We start from the raw sequence: 23509 nt of genomic DNA, 5'->3' as shown, positions 1-23509 counted from the left end.
TTGGAAATATTACATGTAGTGTCTGCATCCAAACTGCTGATATATACTGCAAATAGCCGAGGCCCAAGTACTAATTCTTGCAGTACCCCACAAAAAAAAATTTGATTCATTAATGAGATTTTTTTTAAAAAACAAAAATAAATCAACAGTGAGATCACTATTACTATGAATCACCATTAGAGGACTAGCTTTTAAATCTAAATCTTTACAGAATTTAACTTTCATCATATGCCACAGTAGAATGTGAACCCATGATCCCAAAACATTTTCCTGGACCTCTGTTTGACCAGTCCAGCAACATAATCACTACACTGTCTCTTTCCACTTCTACCACAATCCTCATTTCCCTCCTCCCTAACACTTCCTCCAACACACACTTTCTGCCCCATGAATATTTCCAGTATCATCTTACTAATACTAATTTCCTTCAACTCCTCATTTCTCCCAGTCACTTTGATCTATAATTATGGGAGATTTCTTATAGCTTCCTCAAATGAAAACACAAACCTATTATTATCCTAGTATAAATAATATTCTGTTAAATAAAATCTGATTTTTGTCTCTTACCAAACAGCAATAAAAAAAAACTATAAAAGAATCTGGGGAACAAAGTTCAAAAAAACATTAAAAACAAATTTCTTCATTAAGATTATATCAGAAAGCATCCAGAATCAAATACTTTTTTGTATCCTATAATTTTCTCCTTGAATTTCAGAAAGGGAAAGATCGGCTGACCTGACAATTAAAAATCTATAAAACCATTAAAAGACTTGTAATTTTAAATGGTTTACAGACAGACAGACAGACACAGTCTCCTGTACTTATAGGTTTACAATTCTATGGAGGTCAACTTTGAAGTTTAAAAAAAAAGGAATTTGACACACTTAATTATATAGACAACACTACGCATGCTACATAATGATCATCCAAGGCACTTCATAGGAGTATTGTAGAACAAAGCATGACAGAGCCACACAAAGAGAATTAGGTCAGATGACAAAATGGGTTAGTTTTAAGCAGCTTTCTAAAAAGGAAAGCAAGGAACATGTTTTTTTTTAAAAAGTACACTCAGGGGAAATCGCATCACTAGTTGGCCAGGATTCATTGTCCATCCCTAGTTGCCCTTTAGAAGATGGCAGCAAGCTGCAGTCTGCATGCTGTAGGTTGACCCACAATGTCCTTTGGGAGAGAATTCCAGGACTTCAACCCAGCAACAGTGAAGGAACAGCGAAATGTTTCTAAGTCAGGATTAAGAGTGACTTTGAGGGATCTTGCAGGTAGTGGTATTACCATGTATCAGTAATACTGCCCTTATCCTTCAAGATGGAAGTGGTTATAAGTTTGGAAGGTGCTGTGTAAGGATCTTTGGTGAATTTCTGCAGTACAACCGACCACTGCTGGTAATGGTGGTGATGTATAGGGAGGACATTCCTGAGATTTGGTTCGAGGCAACTGAAGGCACAGCTACCAAAGCAACAGCTACGAAAATCAGGATAATCTCAATGAGCCTAGAAATAAGAATGTAGTATCTAGAGAGAGTTTTGGAATTGGAAGAGATTATAGATGTCAGAAAGAATGAAACTTGGAAAACAAGGATGAGACTTTCACAACCAGGCCATTGCTTGGCCAAAAGCAAATGTGGTAGCACGTTCACGATGATGGAGATCTGGACTTGATGCAGGTTATGAGACTAGCAATAGAGCCTTCAATGGCCCAAAGTTTATGGAGGTTAAACATGGAAGATTAGTCAAGAATGGACTGGAATACTTGAGTTAGAGGCAATGAAGGAGAGTTTAACTGAGACATTAGGATAGAAATAGGTGGTTTTAGGGATGGCACAAATTTGTTTACAAATTATATTCATTCACAGATTTGCAGAAAGTATTTTATTAGGTGCCACACCAAACGGTTAATTGTAGAAAAAAAAATCATGGTATCAGAATAACATAATGGATTGGATAGATGATTGCTATGTTCTGTTAGCTAGCCAGTCATAAATGGGTCATTTCCTGGTTGACAAAAATGTAAGAGATGGTGTGCCTCAGGGATCAGGGCCAGGGCTTCAAGCTTTTACAATTATATAAATGACTCTTATGAAAAGATTAAAGGCATAGTTGATAAATTTGCTGATGACAAAGATACATAGGAAAGTAATTATTAAGAGAACATAAGGAAAGTTACAAAAGAGATATGTGTAGTTTAAGTCAGTAGGCAAAGATCTGGAAAATGATGTATGATATAGGAAAATGTGAAATTGCCCATTTTGGCAAAAAATTAACATATTATCTAAAAGGTAAAGAATTGCAGAACTTCAAGATGTAGAGGGATCCAGGTGTTCTAGTACATGAATCATAAAAGGTTAGTTTGCAGGTACATCAATTAAGAAAGCTAAAGGAATGTTATCATGTTATTATGAATTGAATATAAACATAGGCATGTTATAAAGGGCATATGCGTCACAACTTTTGGAATACTATTTATAGTATGGGCTCTTTAACTCAAGGATGGATGTAAATATATATGGAAGCAATTCAGAAGATTTACAAGACCAATACTTAGAACTGCTGAGGTTCGCCAGTACTTTGTTTTTGTTTTTGAAGATGGAGGAATTGACATATGAGGAAAGGTTGAACACATTAGTCTCATGTCTGTTGGAGTTTACAAGAATAAGAAACAATTTGACTGAAACATGCAAGATCCTGATGGACTTTACAGGATAGCTGTGGAAAGCTGTTTCTTCTTGAAGGAGGATCTAAATCAAGAGGTCACTGTTTCAAAATAATATGTAGCCAAGTTAAGATAGAGACAAGGAGAAATTTGTTCTCAGCAGGTTATAAGTCTTTGGAACTCTCTTTCTGAAAAGATGGCAGAAGCAGAGTCTTTGGCTGTTTTTAACAGTAGAGGTAGATTGATTCTTGATAAACAAGGGGCTGAAAGATTATGGAAGTGGTTAGAAATGTAGAGAAATCAGAGCAGCCATGATCGCATTGAATGGTGGAGCTTGCTTGAGACGCTGAATGGCATATATTTATTTCCACTTCCTATGCTCATACATAATTTGTATTGTGATTTTTGTCCTACATTTGTGTTATGAAGTTGTAGGTGTACTGTACCTTTAAGAGAGTTGAAAGGTTGGCAAGGACTTAGCAAGCACAGAGTACTGGAAAATTTAAAAATGTAACATTTGATTGAACAGCTAGCAGTAGCTGGGTTGCTATGAGACAAAAACAAATTCAAATGTGGCCAGTTTAAATTATGTCCCAAGATACTAAGCTCCAATCAAGTTTGAATTTAGTATTTTGACAATATTTATACTAATGAAACGATCCGATATTTCGGGGTATAAATTTTGAACATCTTGAACAGTTGGCCAGAGCGACAAAGCCACCAACAAGTTACCAGCAGAACTGCTCTCTAACAGGTACCTTTATCTATTAAAGACCTGTGAAGCAGAATCCCTAAGAAGCAGAAACAACGACAGAAAAATCTACAGGAGGAAACTCAGCAAAGCTGACAGGTTTTGAAACGTGATTATATTTTTTGGTAAATCGTAATTTTAAAAAAAAATTCAGACTAGTATTGTAGAGGGGGAGGTAAAAGATAGGTTTAAAGAGAAAGGAGTTGGAAATAGTTGCTAGTTAAATATTCTCTGTTAGACTTAAAGAATAAAGTTGTTAATTTCAACTTTAATAGTGATCTTTGGGATAGTTCTTGAATTTTAACAGAATACAACATGGGGTGAATCTTATCTGTGTTGCTGGTTTAAAATTCGGAGAGAGGTTTACCCCATGTCATAAGAGTTGCGCTAATTCAACTAACAAACTTTTGAGACTTGAGTTTATTGATTTAGTGGGTGAAAATTACCAAAAATAATACACACGTTCAGTGAACCTCTTCCTAGCATTGATACATTAAATATCAATTTAGTTGATTCCATAAAATTATCAGTTACAGAATTAGGGTGTAAAAAGTACTTCGAAATAGGAGATCCAAAAGTATAGTAACAGGACAAGAACAGAGGTTATGAAATCTATAACTAAAAAAGGGCCAAAATAAACCAAAAAAACTAAATATGAACTCCATTACTCTAATAGAAAGCTCACCAGTAAGATAATAGTAAAATCTAGCTTTGTAGAAAGTTATGAAACAGATGCAAGAACCATAGCTGTTAACATATCCATAACTGCTCTGTTCAGACTGCTTTGAAAAAAAAAACTTTGAGATGCATTTTGCAAAGGCAAATCAGGGCAGGATTTATACACTTAATGGTAAGGTCCTGGGGAGTGCTGCTGAACAAAGACTTTGGAGTGCAAGTTCACAGTTCTTTGAAAGTAGAGTTGCAAATATACAGGATCATGCAGGCAGCGTTTGGTACGCTTTCCTTTATTAGTCAGAGCATCGAGTATAGGAGTTGGGAGTTCATGTTGCGGCTGTACAGGACATTGCTCAGGCCACTTTTAGAACAGTGTGTGCAATTCTGGTCTCCCTCCCATAGGAAGGATGCTGTGAAACTTGACAGAATTCAGAAAAGATTTACAAGGATGTTACCAGTGTTGGAGGGTTTGAGCGATAGGGAGAGGCCGAATAAGACTGGGGTTGTTTTTCCTGCAGTATTGGAGGCTGAAGAATGAGCTTAAAGAGGTTTATAAAATCATGAGGGACATGGATAGGGTAAATAGACAAGGTCTTTTCTCCAGGTTGAGGGAGTCCAGAACTAAAGGGCATAGGTTTAGGGTGAAAGAGAAAAGATTTAAAAGGAGCCCATGGGGAATGTTTTCATACAGAGGATGGTGTATGTATGGATTGAACTGCCAAAGGAAGTGGTGGAGGCTGGTACAATTACAACATTTAAAAGGCATCTGGGTGGGTACACAAATAGGAAGGGTTCAGAGGGATATGGGCCAAGTGCTAGCAAATGGCACTAGATTAATTTAGGATATCTGGTCAGCACGGAGGAGTAGGACCAAAGGGTCTATTTATGTGCTGAACATCGCTATGACTCTATGCATCCAAACAGTTTTGTGTAAAGTTAAAATATCTCAATGCATGTTGTGAAAGTGAAGCGTTTTAAAGTCTTCAAATCAACCTCCCCAGAAAAAAAAAACAGCAATTTTGTTTCTTCCAACATGAAACACATTCTTTCTCAAGATAAATCCTATCTGGATACATCTAGAGAGCTTAAATGTAGGTTATCAAGAGAGATGATTTGAATACGTATAATAATATTTCTGCAGGTTTAACTAGCTAAAAACCACATAGTGCTTACTAAAAACAAAATAGTAGCAAGCTTCCATATTCTTGACAAGCCAAGCCCACCCACATCAAGAGGTGTGCTGACTTAATTGAAATGAGGTGGCAGGAATGTCAGACTGCAGTATATCTATCTCTCCAGTCTTAATTAATTAATAAGTCAGTTAGAATGTTTATTTATCTGTATTGTGGAGACCTGTAGCATGCCTAATTCAGATACAGGATTGCCAATTTTACCAAACTCGGCCTCAGAAAATCAGCTTCATGCTCACGAGTGAATGACCTAGTTTGAAAAGAGAGAGAAGCACATACCCAAGTTTGTAGATGTTAATAGGTACAGTGAAGAAAAGGGCAAAGGGCAGATAAATGGATGGCTAGTGAAATGATACAAATGTAGTAGTGAAGTGTGAGGTAATCTATTTTGGAAATGAAAAGCAGATGAGGAAGCACAGGGTGAAGATTAACAGAGGGAGTTAGGTATCCTAGTCATTAAAAGCTAGTTCTCTGCTGAAATCAAGAACAAGAAAATATAATTACAAAAAGAGTGTTAGCCAGGTCTCCTTTGGACTATCTTATTCAGTTTTGGACAGTCGCTTTAATACATTATTCTCAATTTGTGACTGGATATACATTCCATACATTCAAAGTCATTAGGTTTTATATTCAAAGTGACTGCTTACCTACATTGCTCACAGAGAAAAAAAGACTAAAGCACTTTCAAGTATGAACTGGCAGAGAACCTGAATAAGTAGCTTTAGAGGAGCCAATTAGGAACATGTAATAGTTGATGTGAATGATCATAAACACAGAGCCTTGAATAAATATATAGCCTTGCTTTTATTTTTAGGTTTGACATCTTTTAAAATAAACCTTTATACTCAGCATGGTAAAGGGAAAGTTATTAATCCTGTTAATCACGATACAGGAAGAGGATTTTACTATAGACTTTGTCATAGTGTGTTTCACAGTTTGCATCCCTTTAATAAAAGTTTTATTAATATGATGCAACCCTGAGCAGCATGGAAGACTTACAGGATGCAAAGGTTACTTAATCAAAAAAAGGATAACAGCGCTAACCCATAGCCACCACTCCCCAATCCCACACCCTGTCCCCACCCAAAATAGTACTGAGACAGGGTAAAGAAATGGGAAACATCATTGAGATGAAAATAGATAGTTTTGGTGATGGTGTAGATATGTAGGTAGAAGCCCATCTCAGTGTCAAATAGACACCAAGGATGTGAGCAATTTAGTTCAGTCCTAGACAGTTGCTACAAAAAAAAAGGATTCAAGTCAAGTTGCCATAGTTTTACCAGACCACAGGGCTGCTCTTTCATTAGAAAAAGATGACTGGTGATTATTTAACTTGAAGACCACCATACCTCAAGTGGTGGGGAGAGGTTAAGAATAGCCCTTCATGGTAACCTCAGCCAGTGATGAGAATTGAGCCCACACTGTTACTATCCCTCTGCTTCACAAATCAAACATTCAACCAACTGAGCTAAACCAACCCCTGCTTAACTTGACATTCTATATTCATCTGGATTTTCAGGTGAAATTCTAAATGTGGATTTACCACAAGCTTTATTTTTAATGGCAGACATAAAAATAAAGTACACTGAAATTTTCTTCCATTTCCTAGCACGGGTGATGTGTTTGTAGGAAAGAGATAGTGATTTTCAATTTCAGGTCACTCAATTGGAGTACTCAGTTATTCAATTAAGTGAAGTGAACAGGCTCACTTGAACACTTAGTTGTTTCCTATTATTAGTAAATTACCGCAATTTAACTCAGATACTTCACAAGCAATTCCATAATGCTGCAGCGCCAAAATTGAGTTTTCAACTGAAAACACTGATGCTTGATTAAATTATTTATGTGCCAAAGCTTTGCATTTGTTGATGTGCAATTTTATACACACACAAGTTTATTTCTTCTTCTATTAATTAGCATCTTTATGATGTTTAAAATTTGACTGAGGCATAAATACAACAAAAGAATCATATGGGCCTTGAAAAGTTAATTTTCTGTCTCCACTGAAGGTTGCCAGACCTACTGCATTTCTCCAGCATTTTACTTTTATTTAATGTTTTCACAATCTGTGATATTCTGTTTTTGTAAGACCGAACTAATTTCTAAGCTTGACACATTCAACGTTCTTTTAGACAGAACATATTTTCAGCTACTCACCTTCTTGATTGATGTACATCAAATAATGTGTCATCCTCATCATCATCTTCCTGATCTAAAGGCTTCATTTCCATGTTTTCAAGATTTGTACTCAGTACACCATACTTCCGGTTCTTTCTGTGAATCTTTCTTATCCTAGAAGAAAATTATGAGAGTTATTATAATCATCTCTCATACAGATTACAAAATACCAGCAGTTAATTTTAGTAACGCGGCTTGTTTTGGAGGATGACATAATACAAGGAATTCAGTCGCAGTAGTGAGAAATATGACTGTTCAATTTTGCAGAGTATTTGAAAGTTCAACAGCAATTACCATGTCCCATCCTGTTGCCGCTATTATATTAACAACTTGTCAACAAAGGTCACAGAATGTACTCAGGCTGGAGAATTTCAGAGCCAATCTCCCAGACTGATTCAGTAGCACTGCTACTCAATGAGCCAGTAAGATCCCAAAGTGACATGGTTGACAGGTTGAAAGAGCCAACAATGGGAAATTAAAAGATCTCATTATCACCGATTTAATTGATAGGAGTATCTGTCCATCACTGTTTGGTCAGCATGACAACCACACAGAGCTTGGAACAGGACTGTGAAATAGCAATATTACTGTCGTAGAATGATATTCAGGATGGATTTTATGTCATAAAACTGGGCAACTGTGAGTCACTTTGTATCAAAAAGCAGTAGCACAACCATTATACCACAATCCACGATTTCACATTCCAGCATACCTCCCACTCTATTATCATTAAGCTATAAACCCTGCCGGAATGAGTGTGTGTAAAATATGCCGGACAGCACTAATATACCTTAGAAGACTAGGTGAAAGTAAGTAGTGCAGATGGTGGAGATCAAAACCAAGATTAGAGTGGTGCTGGAAAAGCACAACAGGTCAGGCAGCAGCTAAGGAGCAGGAAAATCTACGTTTCGGGCAAAAGCCCTTCATAAGGAACCTGAGAACGCTGCCAACACTCTGAAGATACACTACAGGATTACGTGCATGTTAATGACATATTTATACCAATGGATTTGATCAAAGCTCAGAATCCTGTCATACAAGCAATAAAGCAACTAAGCAGGTAACAACACATCAATATCTCCACCTTCAATTACAACAGAGGCTAGCACACAAGTGGAAAAGACCAGACTGAAGAGTTTGCAACTACTTTTAACCAGAACTACAAACTGGATCGGTTTCCTCAAGAAGTCCTATCCATCATTATGCCATTCTCCCGACAATTAAATTCACTTCACCTGATGTTAGAATCAGTTAAAAACAATGAATAAAAGGTTATGGACTCCCAACAACACTCTGACTTGTAGAGATGAAGATTTGAGCTCCAGAAATAGTTACGTTATGGCTAAACTGGTCCGGTATTGATATAACAGTGGCATCTATCTGACAAATAAAAATTTTCAAGTAGGTCATATCTACTAAATGGACAACTCCAATCTAACCATCAGCAAAGTGATAAATGGCATTGTTAATAGTGCCATCAAGAAGCACTTACTCTTCAAATACCTGTACAGTCTTCAGATGTTCAGCTTGGATTCCAGCAGGACTAAGGAGTGCCACATCTAATTGCAGCTTTGCCCAAACGCAAACATCAAGGCAACATTTGACAGACTGGGACTGAGCCCCAGCATAACTTAAGCCAATGGAAAACTCTGCTCTGGCTGGAATACAAAGATGGTGTGGTTGCCAGAGGCAAACTTCTCACACAGGAGATGCTACAGGAGTTTGTCAGGCTGGTGCCTGATGTGCAACCAGTGCTAGCTACTTAATGAATAAACTTCCCTCCATTACAAGATTTGCAAGCCGATGCAGACTTCATGCTGTGGCTAGGCCTTGGTGCCTACATCAGTGGATGAGTGTTCCAAACACCTTCATGGAGATTAGAGCTTAAGTTCTGCATGTCTTCTTACCTGTTGGCTCTCTATTTATAATTCTGGCTTTGTAACCAAGGTAGTGCTCAAGACTGGTGACTTTGCACACTTTTCACTGTACTCACATACTCTTATGTAATAATAAAATCTAATTTTCCAACATCATATTGCATCTGCCACGTTTTCACCCACTCACTTAGCTTATATGTTCAGACTGTCATCATAACCATTTGCCGTCTTATCTATTTGTGTCATCAGCAAACGTTGCTATAGTATATTCACTCACCTCATTCAAGTCATTGATTTTGTAAATAATTCTTGCCCAGCACCAATTCTTTTGGCAGTTCACTGGTTACAAGTTGCCATTATTTATGAAATTTGCCTCATTACACAGCACCAGATGCAAAACACCCTGATCTTTGGTTGGACCAATAACAAATTGTTCTGTGAAATTTTCCTGAACACAGGCTATGAATTCTTCTTCATGGCTACCTCTGCCAATCTAACCATCCCAATCTACATGATGATTACAGTCACTTGGGATTAATGCACCACCTACTTTACACGCCCTTATTATCTCTTCATTTATTCTCAGTCCTACTGAATAGCTACCATGAAGGGGCCTATAGACCACTCTTACCATTGTCATCTTCTCCTTCTACTTCTTGCCTTCAAACATGCGGACTCTACATCTTTTGATCCAAGGCCATTTCTTGCTATCATACTTATTCCATCCTGTACTAACAATGCTAACCCCATCATCCTACCTTTCTACTTGTCCTTTCAGGAAGTCACATATCCATGAATATTTAGTTCCCAGCTTGACTGCCTTGTAACCACATCTCCATTATGGCTCAAAACATGTTGGTTAACTTGTATTTATGCTATTAATCCATTTACTTTGTTTTGAATACTAAACACATTCAAATAAAGGGCCAAACAAAAAAAGCCATTAATTTTGCCTCTTTCCCATTTGTTCACCCTTTGATCATATTTATTGCTGTTTTCTATGTCTGTACACTATAACTTTCTGTTCCACTTTGGATATTGTTATCCAAATAGCTTCCCCGTAATACTCCTCTTGGAAGACGACATTTCCTCTTATACCAGTACTGGTGCCAGTATCACAGGGACTGAAACCCATTCCGCCCATACCAATCTTTAAGCCACGTATTTAATTGCTTGACTTTATGTACCCAATTCCAATTTGCCTGTGGCTATGAAGTAGTAGTCCAGACATTATTACTGATTTGCCAGAAATGTTTCAGCCTCGATACGTTCACATCTACCATTAAACTAGTGAAGTATGAACATACATAGACTTTTTTTAATGCTTTTACTTAATGAGAGGACTAACAGCATGATACTAGATAACTTGTTTCTAACTTAAGTTCTAACAAATTCTCAGGACTACTAGTTAGTGATTTCTGTTCAAACTGTCAGCTTTACTCAGAATTGTACTGGGCTGCTGAATGGATGATAATGAGTGTTACTTAATTGGACACAAAATCCAAAAATGTTCCCTCATCTTCATTTAGAACATTCTAAGGTTCATAAACACCATATTAGTGATATCTTCATGTACCTTGTGATGACATGCAGTTACATGATGAATATGGTGGACAATTTAAAAACGTCTTTCAAGTTGTTGAGATCATCACTCTTCTTTGTTTTTTTCGTTTTTGATTTGGAACTGAGCGCTCAATTTGAGAATCGAACTCCAAAGAACAGCTTGTTTTGGAAAGGAGAAAAGAGCAAACAAACTGATGTTTGTTTATGGGAACTGGATTGGAAAAGATATTTGCTGACGAGTTAGTGTCCCAAGAACACAATGAAAGTAGTGACACCAAGTTTGCATATAGACTTAGAGTGGTCCTGAAAATTTATGCATTCATGTCACAAAAACATAATAGCTCTATGTTAAATAACTGTCAGAAACTCAAAGGTTGATTCTCTTTTCAAATGGAGTATAATATAAATTCTGCAATTGTTCACCTGTTAAAATCTTTGTAACCTTCATTAAAATACAGAAATATGTTATTGAGAAACTGTCAGTAACTTGGGGTTGCTGTTTAGCACAACTGTCGTCTCTTTCTTGGCCCTTTGCTTTTTATCCTTAACTTCAGTGGTGTTCATAATAAAAACTGATTTTCTTAGTTTAGGCTCTGGAGGCTCGAGATTCCATTCACCACCAATTTTAAAAAATCTTACATATAAACAGAATTTAAATGTTTATTTTTAATTGTGGGTCTAAATATTGAAATATTTTCTGGGTAAACCATTTTTCTCAATTGCAGGAAAATGCCAGATATGAAATTGACAACACGAGAGTCATCTCAGCACAGCTGATTTGCTGAACTCCACACAACTAGAAATAGAAAAATACAATACAATATGGATTACCAATAACAAACACTGCATATAACAAAACACCCAAATTTAACAATCCTAGTGCAAGATCTAATATTCTCAATAGAAATCAGCCTACTGCAACAGACATTTCAGTAGCATTCATCTGGACTGGCTCAGAATATTATGAGCTAAAAATGTGTTGCTGGTAAAGCACAGCAGGTCAGGCAGCATCCAAGGAACAGCAGAATCGACGTTTCGGGCATAAGTCCTTCATCAGGAATGAAGGGCTTATGCCCGAAATGTCAATTCTCCTGTTCCTTGGATGCTGCCTGACCTGCTGTGCTTTACCAGCAACACATTTTCAGCTCTGATCTCCAGCATCTGCAAACCTCACTTTCTCCTCAGAATAATATGATGTAAGCTGGGGCCAATATATTATCTTCCCACGTCACATTTCTGCCTAATGCCTGGTGAGACGGTCTTCTATTGCACACAAACTGCAGCAAAGCTCTGAGAGGAGTTGACTACTCGTTCAGAGGCTATTGGTTCAAGGCATTATCTTAAAAATTAAATGCCATTCGTACTAGGTAGCTTCAAGCTTGCTTACATCCTAAGTACATTTTCAGGATATGTGCATGACCAAACTGCCTATCCTCACACCATTTTTTCACATCACCTGAGCAAATCCTCCCCAGAAAATTAAAAAGAGTCCCTTCACTAGTTCACAAGCTAGGAACTTCCTCCATTCCAAGTACATCACAGGGGAGGTGCCCTTGTCATTAAGGGCACATTTTACTAAATGGGGCATCAAGGAGCCTGAGCAAAACTAAGATCAACAGAAGGTGTGGAAAACTCTCCGGTGATTGGAGTCACACCTAGCCCAAAAAGACCGAATGACTTTCCATCCATTATAGATCAGAGGTTGGGATGTTTACCAACAGCACAGTGTTTCGTACCTTTCACAATTCCTTGGGTACTGAAGTAGCCATGTACAAACACAGCAAAACCTTGACAATATCCAGGCTTCAGCTAACAAATGAGAAGTAACATTCATGTCACACAAGTGCCAGGCAATGACCATCTCCAACGAGACAATCTACCTATTGTCCATAGATAGTCAATGCCATGAACTGGATGCCCAACTATCAATATCATAGGAATTATGACTTCTCATCCCTTGTGACTTAACAGGGAGTCAAAGGCTATGCATCTTCAATGATTCCCTAAAACCCATACATCATGTACAATGTATTGGTCAAAGGTTTGATGGAATACTCTCCATTTGTCTGGATGACTGCATTTCCAACAACATGCAAAAGGCTTCAGGTCATCCTGGACAATGCAACTTGCTTAACTGGCACTACATCCACAAATATTCACTTCCATCAAATGAGGCACAGAAATTCACTAAAGAGCCTTAGACACAACCTTCCATCACACAAACACTATCATCTAGAAAGAAAAGGACAGCAGGTACATGTGAACATTACAACCTACAAGTGAATTGCCAAGCCACTCACCATCCAGACTGGGAAATTTATCACCATATCAAAATCCTGGAAACACCTGTCTAACAGCATTGTGGCTCTACCGTAGCAGATGGACAGCAGCAGTACTAGAAAAGGTCTCAACGAGAAGAATAAACCATTCATAGTTAACAAAGGTTGTTAAGGAGAGTATCCAGTCAAAACCAATACACACAAAGCGACAAATATAAATGGGAAATCAAAGGATTTTGACGAACCAGCAGCACATAACTTGAAAGCTAATCAAAACAAAAAAAAAAGTTATTCATTCATGAGAATTGGCTGGAAATATAAAAGCAAACAATAAGAGTTTCCATGGGTATATAAAAAGAGAGAATCTAAATTAAGTGAAAGAACTTTGGAAGATGCAAGTTGGAAATGAATAACAATTAAACCAATATTTTGCATCAGTTCCATGGTGGAGGACACCATAAACATCCCAAAGATAACAGATAAGCAAGGTGCTAAGGGGAGGAAAGATCCTGTAACAGTCTCTACCATGAGGGTCAAAGTATTTCAATCTAATGGAAGTCAAGTCACCAGGACCCGATAACCTGTATCCAAAGATTTTAAAGGATGTTAAAGAATGTAGAGATAGTTAAAGCATTGACCAAATGATTCCAGAGTTCAAGAGATTCTGAGAGGGCTCTAGCAGATTAGAGTACCCCTAATCTAATGCCGTGAACAAGAAGCGAGGGAAGAAATTATGAATCTGTTAGCCTAACATTGTTGGCAGAATATTCAGAAATGCTTAACACGGTGGGTTGTTTTTCAGACTGGAGACCTGTGACTAGTGGTGTGCCCAAGGATTGGTGTTGGGTCCTCTACTTCTTGTCATTTATATAAATGATTTGGATGCGAGCAATAAGAGGTATAGTTAGTAAGTTTGCTGATGACACCAAAATTGGAAGTGTAGTGGACAGCGAAGGTTACCTCAGATTAAAACAGGATCTTGATCAGATGGGCCAATGGGCTGAGAAGTGACAGATGGAGTTTAATTCAGATAAATGCGAGGTGCTACATTTTGGGAAAGCAAATCTTAGCAAGACTTATACACTTAATGGTAAGGTCTTCAGGAGTGTTGCTGAACAAAGAGACCTTGGAGTACAGGTTCATAGCTCCTTGAAAGTAGAGTCGCAGGTAGATAAGATAGTGAGGGTGGTGTTTGGTATGCTTTCCTTTATTGGTCAGAGTATTGAGTTCAGGAGTTGAGAGATCATGCAATTCTGGTCTCCTTCCTATCAGAAAAATGTCGTGAAATTTGAAAGGGCTCCAAAATGATTTACAAGGATCTTTGCCAGGGTTGGAGAATTTGAGCGATAGGGAGAGGCTGAACAGGCTGGGGCTGTTTTCCCTGGAGCATTGGAGGCTGAGGGGTGATCTTATAGAGGTTTACAAAATTATGAGGGGCATGGATAGGATAAAGAGACTAAGTTTTTTCCCTAGGGTCAGGGAGTCCAGAACCAGAGGGCATAGGTTTAGGTTGAGAGGTGAAAAGTTATAAAAGAGACTCAAGGGGCAACTTTTTCACACAGAGGTATGTACGCATATGGAATGAGCTGCCAGAGGAAATGGTGGAGACTGTTACAATTACAACATTTAAAAGGCATTTGGATGGGTATATGAAAAGGAAGGGTTTGGAGGGATATGGGCCGAATGCTGGCAGGTGGGACTAGATTGGGTTGGGATATCTGGTTGGCATGGACGGGTTGGACCAAAGGGTCTGTTTCCATGCTGTACATCTCTATGACTATGACTATGAGTCAAACAGAATCAACATGGTTTTCCACAAGGGAAATCAGTTTTGACAAATTTCTAGAGTTCTTTGACACATAAATAGCACAGTCGATAAGAAGAAACTTGGAGGTCCAGAAGACATTTGATAAGGTGTCACATAAAAGGTTCACTGAGTGGGCAAAAACTTGGCAATGGAGTTTAACATAATTCCAATCAAAAGGCAGATTATTTAAACTAGAGAGCCTCAAGAAAAGTGCAACGCAGAGGGATCTGGATGTTCTTGTACATGAAACAAAGTTAGCATAACAAATATATAAGAAAGCAAATGGAACTTTGCCCCTTATTGCTATGAAGTTAGAATTTAAAAGTTGGGAGGTCTGTTAGGGTATTGGTGAGAAACCACGCCCGAAGTGCTGTATACAGCTTTGGTCCCATATTTAAGAGGATATATACTGGCAATGAAAAATGTCCAAAAGAGATTTACCATGCCGATACCTTGGAGGATAAGTCAACCCCTTTAAGAATAGCTAAATGGGTTAGGAGTTTATTCATTAGAATTTAGAAGAATTAAGGTTGACCGTATTGAAACACAGAAGAATGAGTGTCCTGATGAAGGTCACTGAACTCTAAACGTTAACTCTGCTTCTTTCCCTAAGCGCTGCTAGAGTTTCTCCAGCACTTCCTGTTTGCTTTTAAGATTGAGAGGACTTGACAGGATAAACGTGGAGATGTTTTTAGTAATGGAGGAAATCGAACTGGGGGCATAGTTACAGATTAAGGGGATACACATTTTAAACTGATGTGAAGGCAGTGAATATCTGAAATTCTTTATCCCAGAGTGTTGAAGGCTAGACCACCAAGTACTTAATCAGGAAGCAGATAGACTTTTCAAATATCAGGGAGTTGAAGGCTATGTTGCACTGGCATGAAAGAAGAGTTGAGGCCTGAGGCAGATTAGCCATGATCTCATTGAATGATGGAACAGACATGAGGGGACAAATGGCCTGTTATTATTTCTTGTTCTTATGTACCCAGAAAACAGCTCAACTCCACCTTCTGAAGGGCAAATAGAGAAAGGCAACAAGAAACCCATATCATTACTTAATTTTTAAAAAGTAAAGAAACTACAACATTGGATAGGAATTCCCCAAGATGAGCAAATTGAAAAAGGAGAGAGTCGACTCATGGAAGAAAAACTACTCTTAGGTCATCAGACAAAGAGGAACAAGGCAGGTATGTATTATATTATTACTGCTTATTCACGGGAAAAAAGTTACACACACAAAACATTAAATATGCAATAATTGTACAAACAAATAGTTTAATATTTCAAAATCAAAAGCTGCTCCAAGTTTTAGCCCTGAACAATGTGTGTGTTTTGTGGGTTCAACATTAAAAACAGAGAATGTTGGAGAAACTCAGCAAGTCTGGCAGCACCTGTGGCAAGTTAAACAGAGTTAACATTCAACCCGAAGACTTTTTTCAGTGCCAACATCCGAGGTTTCCCAAACAGTCTTTGGAGATGAAAAGGTTAATACTGTCTCTCTAAGACGCTGCCAGACCGGATTTTCTCTAGTATTCTGATTTTACTCCAGATCTCCAACATAGGCAATATTTTCTTTTTGTGCTATTTTCAACATTATTTTCCTCTTCCACAGGCTGAGTCAGGATTTATCAAAATTAAGCTACATTATTAGCGTACGTAAGTGACACATTGAAATTTTGGTGCTTACATTTTGCAGGAAAATTTATACCAACTGATTTCAGTATCTTAACAAGATTACTGCCTTTAATTTCTCCTATTCCTCCAATCTATAACAAAATTAACAGATGCTTCAGTCAAATGTGACAAATTTAACCTGTAACTTCAGAGAATCTGCAGATCACCATGTCAATTGATTTTGAAAGATTACTCCTTACACTGAAATAGAAACATTGAAAATAAGAGTAGTTAGTTTTTCCAAGCCTATTCAATGAGCAAGGCTTATCATCCAATTCAGTACTCTTTTCCTGCTTTGTCCCCATACTTTTTGAGAACTTCAGCCCCAAGAACAATATCTAGCACCTTCTTTGAAACATTTAATGTTTTACCCTCAACTGCTTGCGACCCCTGGTTCTGGGCTACTCGCCATCAGGTACAATCTTCTTGTATTTACGCTCCTGTATAGTTCTGTTAGAATTTTGTAGGGTTCTATCGGATCCCCCTCCCCCCACTCCCCAATTCAGCTAAACTCTTACAAATGTAGTCCTAAACAATCTAGTCCTGCTCTCTCAGGAATCAGTCTGTTATACTTTTGCCCTCCTTAGCCAGAACATCCTTCCTCAAATAACAAAGCCAAAACTGCAGACAATATTCCAGGCCCAGTATCACCAAGGCCCTGTAGCATTGCAGCAATATATCCCTGCTCCTGTACTTGAATCTCCTTGCTATGGAGCCCAACATAGCATTTACGTTCTTTACTTGCATGCTTACTTTCAGTAACTGGTGCACAAGGGCATCTAATCACATTGCACCTTGGCATTTTCCAATCTAACACCATTAAGATAATAATCTGCCTGTTTATGCTACTATCCACATTATATTTCATCTGTTATACAATTGCCCACTAACTCAACTTGTCCAAATCACACTGAAGCATCTCTACATTCTCCTCAATTTAATATCCCGCCCAGCTGTTGACTGAAACCTTGGATATATTACATTTAGTTCCCTCGCCTAAATTAGTATATGTCAGAATAGTTCGGGTCAAACTAATGCTCCCTGTGGTACCCGACTCGTCATTTTTGAGGCAGACAGTGACCTATTTACTTCCTGTCTGCTGACCAGTTCTCTGTCCATGTCGTTACACTACCCTCAATAGCAAGCACTTTAATTTTACATGCTAATCTCTTATGGTGTGACCTTATCAAAAGCCTTCTGAAATTCCATGTAAGCCACACCCACTGGATCCTCTTAGCAACTCGACAAGTTACATGATAGGAAAAAATATTCTAAGTCAATAAACCGCTGAAACATTAGGTATAGCATTTATATTTATCATAGATTTTTATAAATTATGATAAATTGTGCTCTAGATATGTCAGCAGAGTTTCAACCAGTTAGACTTGTTTGCATTCTCAAATATTTTGTTCACAGAAGTTGCTAGTAATGCAAGTTTAAAACTGCAGCAAAGGCAACAGTACATTTGGCACTCTGATGAATTCAAGAAAAACAATGTGATATATTGCTATAACTAATATTATAAGATTAAAAATGAACAACTGGAGGACGGAGAAGGAAGATGAATTTGAGCGAGTGAACGCTACATCAAATTAGAGGGAAATAAAGAGAAAGGAAGAAAGAGTGACAATACCACAGAAAAGATTGTAAGGAAAGGTATAGCTCTTGGAATAAAAGGGCCAGTAGCAACATGGATATAAAATTGTGATTTGAAAGAATTTCCATTATTAGTACTTTTTGAGGATTTGCATTTGAAGGTTTGTGAAAATTGGTCCGTTTGACATACTGAGGGATCACGGAGATCTACTTTTTGCTTTAAAAGGTCTCTGAAAAGACAATCTGGACACTATTTTACAAAAAAGAGCACTTAACGGAAATTGAGACGCTGAATAGGCTGGGCCTGTTCTGCCTGTAGCATCAGAGGCCGAGGGGTGACCTTATATAGGTTTATTATATAATGAGAGGCATAATAGGATAAATAGACTCCCCCCACCCCCCCCAGATTGGGGGAGTCCAGAACTAGAGGGCATAGGTTTAGGTGAGAGCAGAAAGGTTTAAAAGGGACCTAAGGGGCAATTTTTTCACGCAACAAGTGGTGTATGTATGGAATGAGCTGCTAGAGGAAGTGGTGAAGGCTCATACAATTACAACATTTAAAAGGCATCATAATAGGTACATGAATGGGAAGAGTTTAGAGGGATAAGGGCCAAGTGCTGGCAAATGGAACTCGACTAACTTAGGGTATCTGATTGGCATGATCGAATTGGACCAAAAGGTCTGTTTTCATGCTATACATCTCTATGGCTCTATGACATGACGTAAGCTAACTGCTTCAGCACGCTGAAAGTCACATGTCTGAGTTAATGGCTGTCAGAAGTGTGACTATTTGATAAAGTTTTGGGGTTTACCTAAAGTATAGCCTGTGAAGAGATATGATGCCTAGCTCAGCCTGTGCCATGTGCTGAGAAATCTTCCTTTGGATCTGTATGAAAATGGAAAAGCTATTCCACTCAAAAGACTTCTTGAGGCTTCCTCTCAACATCTTGAGTGTGTTTCCAGTGAGTTGTCTGTATGTACAAGGCCACCAGACTGAAAGCAATCTAGATCATTTCACATCTTAACCTACCATTGTGTGAGAATGCACAATTACTTTGGCCAAAGCATTTTTTTCTATAGTTCATGTCTTCAAAAAGAATTATTTTTAAGTTGTATGTGTATGTTGGGGCATTTAAGGGTAAATATTAATACTTTTATATTTAAACTGTACAAAACATGGCAGCATTATGAATACTGAAGAGGATAGTGTAGAACTTTAAGAGGACAGACAGTTGTACATCGATGTCACATCTCTGTAACTCAATGAAAGTGTGAAGTGATTCATTTTGGTACAAAGAAAACAGATAGACTGTATAAACTAAAAGGGTACAATTCTAAAGAGGATTGAGGAGCAGAGACCTGAGTGTAAGTGAGCATGTGTCATTGAAGGTGAGAGGACAGACTGAGAAAGTAGTTAACAAGCTATAATAAGTTCTATGTGTTATCAGTTATGGGATAGATAACAGCAAGGAGGGTCTTTTAATTTTGCATAACGTGCTGGTTCAGCATCAACTGGCGTATTGTGACCAGTTCGCAGTGCTGCACTTTATTTGAATGAAGTGAAGGCATTTTAGAAAGTGCAGAAAGGATTCACGAGGATGATTTCAAGCATGTAGAACTTCAGGTACATAAGCAGTTTGGCAAAGTTGTAAGTTTCTTTTGAGAAAAGAAGGTCGAGAGGAGATTTGACAGACGTATGTAAAATTGTGAGGGCTCTGGACAGAATGAATAGGGAGAAACTGTTCCCACTGGCAGAAGGATCAACATTGAGAGAGCACTGACATGAGGTAATTGGTATATCAATAATGGAGTAAAAAGGGAGAAATCTTTTTCTAGGAGAAAATGAGGACTACAGATGCTGGAGATCACAGTTGAGTGTATGGTGCTGGAAAAGCACAGCAAGTCAGGCAACATTCAAGGAGCAGAAGAATCACCATTTCAGGCATTAGGCCTTCATCAGAATTTTTTTTCTCCATGGAGTGGTGATGATCTGGGATACACTGCTTGTGTACTGCAGGTGGGTTCAATTCAGCTTATTCAAGAGAGAATTGGATTATCTGACATTAAACCTGCAGGTACACAGGCAGAAGATGGGGGAAATGACATGTGCCAGGGTTGAAATATTTGAGCTATAGGAAGACGTCTAATTGGCTGGGGCTGTTTTCCCTGGAACGTTAGAGACTGAGGGATGACATTGAGACTTTTAAAATCTTGTGGGACATGGATAACTAGACAAGGTTTTTTTCCCCTGGGATGAAGAGTCCAGAACTAGAGGCCATAGGTTTAGGGTGAGAGAGGAAAATTGAAAAAGGACCTAAGGGGCAATCTTTTCCACAGAGAGGGTGGTGCATGTACGGAATGAGCTGCCAGAGGAAGTGGTGGAGGCTGGTACAATCACAGCATTTAAAAGGCATCTTGATGGGTATGTGAATAAGATGGGTTTAGAGGGATATGGGTCAAGTGCTGGCAAGTGGGACTAGATTAGATTAGGATAGTTGGTCAGCATGGACGAGCTGGACGGAAGGGTCTGTTCTATGATTATGATACCAGGTGAATTACTCATTCAGATGTGGCACTGACAGGACATGCTACAAGGCTTCCTTCAGAGCTGTTATGATTTTGAGATTTGCTCTTGTTATTGCAGACTTGCTGGTTGTCCCCAGTCCATCCTGTGCTACCAACAGTGTTAAGGTGAAGCAGTAACATGGCTGTAGATGGGAAACCCTCTCCCTCACCTGATGGTCCTCACCACGAAGTACACAACCACCAAGGCGGTGACAGCGACGAGCACATAGAGAGCCCGCTGGATCATCATGGACTGTTCATCAGCAGGCACATTGCCGTCCTTGATGAGTTTACCTCCGGCCGCCATCCCAGGACTGCTACCGTTGTTGCTGCTGCTGTTATTGCTGTTTACTTGCTGCACAGGGACCTTGTTGGATAGGCTTTCTAACATCCTCCCGTACGTCTTCGAATTGAACACCGCGTCTCCGGCCCACATCAGCGGACAGAGCCAGAGCCAGAGCCAGAGCCAGAGCAACCGAGGCCCCAACAGCCACATGGCAAAGCCGCGGCTCAACCCGGGTGCGAGTCCAGCTCCGGCGCGAGGCCCAGTTCCCGCTCGAGGCCCAACCTGTTACCGTTACTGAGGGAGCGCGAGCAGTCTGACACTCAGGCCGGACGTGGAGCCACTTGTTTATTTCTCCAGAGAATCCGCCACGTGGAGAACAAACAGGACATCATGGAAATGCGGACTGGATCACAGTTTACTCCCGGACTGGAATGGAGTTTATTCCAGGACTGGAACACAGTTTGCTCCCGGTCTTGTACAATGTTTACTCCCAGATTGTAACACAGTTTACTGCCAGAGTGGAATAGAGTTCACTCCAGACTGGAACATAGTTTACTCTGGACTGATTAGATTCCCTACAATATGGAAATAGGCCCTTCAGCCCAACAAGTCCATACCAACCCTCTTAAGAACAACCCTCCCAGATCTATATTTACGCCTGACTAGTGCACCAATCACTGTGGGCAATTTTCCATGGCCAATTCACCTGACCTGCACATCTTTGGATTGTGGGAGGAAACTGGAATGGTGGAATCGAACCCAGGTCCCTGGTGCTGTGAGGCAGCAGTGCTAACCACTGAGCTGCCGTGCTGCCCCAGTTGGAATAGTGTTTACTCCCGGACTGGAACATAGTTTACTCCCGCACTGGAATACAGTTCATTCCCAGACTGGAACAGAGTTTACTTCCAGACTGGAACAGTGTTTACTCCCGGAGTGGAATAGAGTTTACTCCCGGACTGGAACACAGTTTACTCCCGGTCTGGAATAGAGTTTGCTCCCACATTGGAACACAGTTTACTCCTGGATTGAAATAGAGTTCAACCCGGACAAGATCCCGGACTGGAATTGAGTTCACTCCAGGATAGAACACTAGACAGGGTCTTGCTTTGGGCTGCAATTCACCGAATATGGTCCTGTCCTCGGCACCAAATAACAGTGTGTGGTACTACCACAACCTGTCTTGTCCTCTGTGCAAAACAGAAATATCTCATGATCCAGCCTGCCAGTCCTTTGGAGTGGACCTGTTTTATTAAAATATAGTACCTTGTTCCCTCTGTACTGGACTGAAATAAGTTACAATCCAGCATGCTGTTCTGTCATCTGTAAAGAGAGAGGTGTTAGCAAACAAAGTTAGCAACTGTCCTGTCTTCTGTAGTAGACATGATTATTACAGTCCAGCACCCTGTTCTGTCCATCAGCCTGTCCTGTGGTGTCTTCCTTTCAAGTGAAATTGTACTATAATACAGCAGGAGCAGGTGAGGTCTGCAGATGCTGGAGATCAGAGCTGAAAATGTGTTGCTGGAACAGCGCAGCAGGTCAGGCAGCATCCAGGGAACAGGAGAATCGACATTTCGGGCATAAGCCCTTCTTCAGGAATGAAGAAGTTCCTGAAGAAGGGCTTATGCCCAAAACGTCGATTCTCCTGTTCCCTGGATGCTGCCTGACCTGCTGCGCTGTTCCATCAACACCTTTTCAGCTACTATAATACAGCACCCTGTCCTATCATTGGTGCCAAGCAGATATTTATTACAGTCCATCAGCCTTTCCTGTCCTCCATCCCTTGGATGAATATATTACAATCTCGCAGCTTCTATATTTAGCACAAAAGCAAGTTTCTGGAATACTACATGAGCTAAAAGCTAAATGGGGTATGGGAAATAAGATTAGTGTGACTCAAAGATGGGTATGGGACAAAAAGGTTTCATTACATTCAGCCCATTGAGTCTGCCCTGTTAATCAACAGGATTATGGCTGATTGAATACGCTGATGCCTTTTACCCACCCTCATCCACAGAGCCCTGAATGCTACTGGTAATCAGGCAATAGTATAAAGTAGTAGTAGTACAGGTAAATAATAATCAGGATGACAGAGCATAGAAGTAACAGAGTGGACCAGCAAATTTGTTCAAGGCAGGGAAAGCTTATAAAAAGATAGAATTAAATGCAGCGTTCATATGAAAATATCAATGAACTAATAGCACAAATTTTACATGATATAAAAGTTAAGGAGGAATGTGTGTTGCAAGTAAGATGTAAAACATTTACAAGGTGGATTCGGACAGACAGTGATTAGGCAAGAATATGGTGGTTGGAGTATAATGTGGAAAAATATAGTTTCATGTTCAAATTGTGGGATATTATTAGTGCATAAAGTGTCATAAGGGCATTCAGAGAATGT

General features: G+C 39.2%; 1 protein-coding gene across 1 annotated transcript in view; it reads right to left on the bottom strand.

Annotated features, from left to right (window-relative positions):
* Positions 1 to 21773, bottom strand: part of fam174c (family with sequence similarity 174 member C) — a 35003-nt gene extending 13230 nt beyond the window's left edge. The window contains exons 1-2 of the mRNA XM_043709938.1: positions 20996 to 21773; positions 7441 to 7575 (exon numbers count right to left, since the gene is read on the bottom strand). Of these exons, the coding sequence (XP_043565873.1) occupies positions 7441 to 7575; positions 20996 to 21321 (461 nt within the window). The 5' untranslated portion in view covers positions 21322 to 21773. The remainder of the gene's footprint in view (positions 1 to 7440; positions 7576 to 20995) is intronic.
* Between the last annotated feature and the right edge of the window lie 1736 nt (positions 21774 to 23509).

Source organism: Chiloscyllium plagiosum, chromosome 2 (assembly GCF_004010195.1).
Source record: "Chiloscyllium plagiosum isolate BGI_BamShark_2017 chromosome 2, ASM401019v2, whole genome shotgun sequence".
Taxonomy (NCBI): Eukaryota; Metazoa; Chordata; class Chondrichthyes; order Orectolobiformes; family Hemiscylliidae; genus Chiloscyllium; species Chiloscyllium plagiosum.
The sequence above is the reverse complement of the archived record's forward strand: the minus strand, read 5'-3'. Positions and strand labels throughout refer to the sequence as shown.